Genomic DNA, 5,464 nt, shown 5'->3' on the forward strand with positions numbered 1-5,464 from the left:
TAATATTCTAGTTTCTTCAAAATAGCCACCTTTGCACACTCTTAGGATTCTCTCGATGAGCTTCAAGAGGCAGTCACCTGAAATGGTTTGGGGGTTGCATCATACCAGTAGCAGGGTGTTCACCTGAACAACAAACTGGACTGGACTAAAAACACAGATGCTCTTTTTTAAAAATGGCCAGCGCAGGCTGTTCCTGCTCAGGAGGCTGTGGAGGCTCAGAAAAAGGAGGAGGAAAGACTCGATGATGGAGGTGTAGAACTGCACCAGCATCTTGGATGGCAGTTGGAGTTTTCTCTGCTGGCGCTTCTTGAGGGAACTAATGGTCGACTCCCACTTGAGCTCCTTGGTGATGGTGGTTCCCGGGAAGTGGAAGGAGTCCACAATGGAAATGGCTCCTGAGGAACTTCTGCGTTTTCTATGGAGTCGTTTGCTGGGCTGGCAGCATTAGGGATGGAAAGAGGCTTGACAGAGTGTTGAAGAGGGCCAGCTCGGTCCTGTAGGCCTGTAGTGGATGAGACAGGACGACTGTCATCCATGATGGCCAACCTATCTCACCCCCTGCAGGACACACAGACGGCACTGGGCAGCACCCTCAGTAGCAGGGCAGAGCTATTTTGACGCTCCTTTCTTCCCAGCACTGTCCATTGTTGATTGTCAATCATTTGTTTACTTATTATCTAGTTATAGAATGTTTTTAAATATAATATATTATTATCTATGTATTGTCTATTTACCTATAACTAAGTTTGTTTTATTTGTTCCATTTTATTCATTTTGACATTTGTTTATATACTGTATTATGGGTATTTAGTTGTCTTGTGTGGTTTGATAGCACCTTTGTTTTTGCTGATGCTTTGTGGACATCTTTGATGTTTGTTGTGTACCTTTCATGTCTTTGGTATGTCAGTGTCTTTGTTGTCAATAGCTGCAGTGACACGTTGAATTTCTGCACTGTGGAACTAATAAAGGCCTTCTAATGTAATCCAATGATTACATTGATTCGCACACGCTCCTTTTAGCAGTAGTTCTAACTCCGTGTGGCAGTAATATATATATTTGAAACCAAAGTTTGAAAGTGTAAAAGCAGTCTTCTGGATCTTCTCAAGTGGATTATTTTTGTGACTATTATTGAATTAGAATGTCTTTACTTTACAAATAAACCTCCCAACCAAACGTATAATAGTCTGAAGCGTGCTGTTCAACAATAAACAAACTTAGACGGCTGCGCCATTCACCTTCCCTGTGCATATCCATCTTCCCGGACAAAGTGCCAACCCGCTCAGTCATCAAAATCTATTTCGGCCAAACGCTCCACGCGCCACGACATTCCGATGAAATCAGTGTTTTTCGCTGTGGGCCATGACTTGGCCGCCCTCCCAACACCAGGGGGCGGTGCAGTGCACTCGATGTGTTTATATACGCGACGTCAGAGAAGCCAAACAAGCGTGTGAAACGGCGCTTTTTATCCCTGCTCATCGTGAGCTTTATGAAAGGTGGAACTAACTTTTATCTTCGCCAGAAGACTTTCACAGCCACCGGGGACAACCGCCGCAGTTGAAGGAGTCGCCTCGCATCGCAACCATGTCTGCCTCTCCAGCGAAAGTCAGCAAGAAGGGAAATTCAAACCACGATGGAGCGGACGAGACCTCTGGTAAGGAATGGCGCTTATTCTGCACAACGCCATTTTCATTGGTTTGTTGTCCCTTTGTTAATGTTGGCCAGCAGCGCGTGCACATTACAGAGCCGCGTGTGGTTCACCGAGATGTTGGTAGCTTCCGATCACGCCTGTTATTTATGCGCATATCGCGACTCTATTGCAATGTAGCTTTTAGCAAGTGCTAGCTGTTTATTGTGTGTGTGTGTGTAAGTGAGAGGCTGCCAGTTCACGAGGGAGCTTTCGTTTGTGTGGACCTGCAGCCGAGCCCTGGATACCCACGGCAACAACTTTTGATTCACTTGTTCACGTGGTTAAAAGTTGTACTTGCGATGGGATCGCTGGTATTTTAATTGTGCATCAACCCATTCATTCATTGGTGCATGCGCAGACTTAACACGCCAGACCCCGACGCTCTCCCGCACTTGCTCCGTCTGCGCGAATGAATACAAATAACCAATACTACTTATTGTGGCCCATCAATGTTTACATTTTTTTTTTATTCCTGCGTTATTTATTTCCTGCTGCTCCCCATTCTGGGGTTATCTCATCTATCCTGCTTGGATTCCGCAAATATAACATCGTTTTCAAAGGCACTTAATAGAAATTTAATCGGACTAAAATCTTCTATTTTTGAAGAAATATGCCACTAAGCCTGTTTATTAATTTGAGATTTACCTCAATATAAGTCAGTCAGAAGTGTCATATCGCAGTGTTTTGAAGATGCCACCATTCAATCTGATCACTGTGACTTGAAAGATGAGGCCTTTACTATGATGAAACAGGTTTCCTCCCCTGGTTTAATCATTTCATGTTGTTCTGTCACTTCAGAAAAGGAGCAGCAGGAGGCAATCGAGCACATTGATGAAGTACAGAACGAAATTGACAGGTGAGTCCTCTTGTGTTTTGAGCGACTGTGGTGCAGTTCTGATGTGGATGTTTGTCACCTACCCGTTGCAGACTCAACGAACAAGCAAGTGAGGAAATCTTAAAAGTGGAGCAGAAGTACAACAAATTGCGCCAGCCATACTTTCAGAAACGGTCAGAACTCATAGCCAAAATCCCCAACTTCTGGGTCACAACATTCGTCAACCATCCACAAGGTATGTGACTCGCTTGTTACGGAGACAAGTTTCGACAACGTTTTACTGTAGGACTGCACGGCGTACTGATGATTTCTCATTTTTCCACTTCAGTTTCGGCTCTTCTGGGTGAGGAGGACGAGGAAGCGCTTCATTACCTGTCAAGGGTCGATGTAACAGAGTTTGAAGACATCAAATCTGGATACAGAATAGATTTTGTGAGTATTTTCTTGTTTGCTTTAAAAAATAATAGTAATATTTATTACAAGTACCCTGTTCTTTTTTTTTTTTAGTATTTTGATGAGAATCCATACTTCGACAACAAGTCCCTCTCCAAAGAGTTTAATGTGAATGAGGGTGGAGATCCAGTCTCAAAGTCGTCTGAAATTAAATGGAAAGAGGGAAAGGTTTGTTCCTGTTTTTATTCCTAAACTTTGATCAAGCAAACTGGACTGTGTATCAACTACATTTCAGCATTGCACGGGATTGTTTTGGAAATGGTCCGCTAAAGTGTCCTGAGTCATGCGTCTTTGTTTTCAGGACCTCACAAAGCGCGCCGGCCAGACGTCGACCAAAGCTGGAAAGAAGCGGCCTCACGATGAACCCGAGAGCTTCTTCACCTGGTTCACTGACCACTCGGACGCAGGGGCTGACGAGTTGGGAGAAGTGATCAAAGATGACATCTGGCCCAATCCGCTGCAGTACTACTTGGTAAGAGGACTGCGCGGTGTAGACGCACCACTAGATGTCAGTATGGACTACTAGTTATCAGCTTGGAGACCATTTACCTGGTTTGCAATAGTTGTGAGGGGTGTCTGGTTTTGCTGCTCTGAACTTTGGATATCCATGTTTTCAGGTGCCTGACATGGAGGATGAAGAAGGTGAAGGCGAGGATGACGATGAAGACGAAGAGGAGATTTTGGAAGACATCGATGAGGAAGAGGAGGATGAAGAAGGCGAAGATGAGGATGGAGATGTGAGTTGCTCTTGGCATTGGAGTCTGATCGTAACAATCTGTGTTAACTCACTTTGTATTTGGTCTTTCAGGATGATGGTGATGATGACTAAAACATTTGGCCAACACATTTTACCTGTCCTCCCTTCATGATCATCCTACAAAGCCAAGGGAGCAAACGATTTAGTTTTCAGTTTTATTTCGGGAGTGGTAGTTGTTTAAAAAGATACTTTTTCTGTGTTGTTGGCCCGTTCAACCTCTTCTCCCTCGTGCCCCTTCCCACCTCCTCTGCAGCCTCCGCTCCACGCGCAGCAGGTCTCTTACATTTTGGACTTATCACTATTTGTTTCTCTACATTTCCCAAAGACACATGTCAAGAATAAAAAAAAAAAATCATCGAACGATTCACATTTGTAGCATTCTGCACGTCATCCTGCGTAGATTCCAGATGCGTACAATAGCAATTTCTATGTGGAATTTGAAAAAAAAAACCCTGTTTATGTTGTGAATTTATTAAAAGCAAGAAGGCATGGTGCAGTGATGATTGACCATGGCATCTTTAGTGACTCTCTCTTATGTGAATATGTGAAGTGGTGGGGCGGCCTCTCTTTCCTAGAAGTTGCATTTGTCTCACAGTCCTGAGGATGATAACCACCAGCTTGTTCCTAACACTCTGCCATGCATTTGGTGGGGCTGATGGGTTTGGGTGTAACACAATTTAAACGTACTTCGTTTTTATATATATATATATATATATATCTATAGATATCAAGTTGTCTAACGGTTGTGGAAGGAGGACTGTGCTGCATCTCCACTGGAAACGATGTTAAGTTATGTCTACCAGCTTCTTTGTTCAATGATATTTGGAGTATTTCAGCAGCTGGTGGCGGCCGACGCGACGGACCGACCCACGCGTCCAGGTCCTGTTCCGATCTGTGTCGGTGCACTTCAGAGAAGAGTGAACTAACTACGGACAAAACAGACGGGTATCTTTCAGTCTCAGATCAGTTCACAATGACTGCACTCGTTTTGGGTCAATCTGTCGTCGGCGATTGACCTGCATTCATGTTGTCTCTGGAGATCATATGAAATGTATGGAACTGATTTCTAATGTGACTTGTAAATCATTACTGTGTATGTGTGTCCTGTCAGCAGCCCCCACTTCATTCCAAGTGGGTTTTTAAAATAAACAATTTGGGTTGACTCTGGCGTGATTGTGTCACTTAACTGAATTGTGCCATGATTCAGGAAATAATGGGCGACTTGCAACAACTTCCCCTGTCTTAATCGATTAGTCTCTTGGAATTTAATCGGCTTTTATCGACGAATTCATGTGGCAATTGGACCGTAGATGAGGCTTGGGCGTCACACTCAACAACGCAGCGCATCAAAGCGAGCGCGTGTGCGGTTTGCATGTCTAAGTTGTGTATTTGACACACGTCCGCTCGCGTTTCCTCGCGCATCTGCCTGAACACGCAGTCACATTAGAAGAGACTCGGGCGCAGCGCTGTTGCATAAAACGGCCATTTCAATCGGAAGTGACCTCACGGCGGCCTAGTTCGCCCGTTTCTCAGATTCAAGAATATTATTGACGTCTGTCAAAAATGCACAGCTATTTTAGTCATGGTTGGTATTCTTACTGCGTCTTAAAATGATGCTTTAATATTAAAGCAACTAAAAGTTTAAAGAAACAACTCGACTAGGCCTTAAAAGTGAACAGAAACCAAAGCGGAAGTTAGAAGCGGATCACCCTCTTGTGACTATTACGTCGCT

General features: G+C 44.1%; 1 protein-coding gene across 1 annotated transcript; it reads left to right on the top strand.

Annotated features, from left to right (window-relative positions):
- Nucleotides 1-1,408: 1,408 nt before the first annotated feature.
- On the top strand, nucleotides 1,409-4,894 carry LOC128765592 (protein SET-like). Its single transcript, XM_053876385.1, has 8 exons — nucleotides 1,409-1,651; nucleotides 2,486-2,543; nucleotides 2,615-2,757; nucleotides 2,851-2,954; nucleotides 3,030-3,143; nucleotides 3,277-3,447; nucleotides 3,593-3,712; nucleotides 3,784-4,894. The coding sequence occupies exons 1-8, from the start codon at nucleotides 1,582-1,584 to the stop codon at nucleotides 3,802-3,804; spliced, it is 801 nt and encodes a 266-aa protein (XP_053732360.1). The 5' UTR covers nucleotides 1,409-1,581; the 3' UTR covers nucleotides 3,805-4,894.
- Nucleotides 4,895-5,464: the final 570 nt, after the last annotated feature.

Source organism: Synchiropus splendidus, chromosome 1, assembly GCF_027744825.2.
Source record: "Synchiropus splendidus isolate RoL2022-P1 chromosome 1, RoL_Sspl_1.0, whole genome shotgun sequence".
NCBI lineage: Eukaryota > Metazoa > Chordata > Actinopteri > Syngnathiformes > Callionymidae > Synchiropus > Synchiropus splendidus.

What these genes read in the sequence shown, in the direction of transcription:
- LOC128765592 (XM_053876385.1), top strand. Translation starts at nt 1,582, where the DNA reads ATGTCTGCCTCTCCAGCGAAAGTCAGCAAGAAGGGAAATTCAAACCAC. An exon ending in TGGAGCGGACGAGACCTCTG is followed by an intron (nt 1,652 to 2,485) that starts GTAAGGAATGGC and finishes CTGTCACTTCAG; the next exon opens with AAAAGGAGCAGCAGGAGGCA. An exon ending in ATCCGCTGCAGTACTACTTG is followed by an intron (nt 3,448 to 3,592) that starts GTAAGAGGACTG and finishes CCATGTTTTCAG; the next exon opens with GTGCCTGACATGGAGGATGA.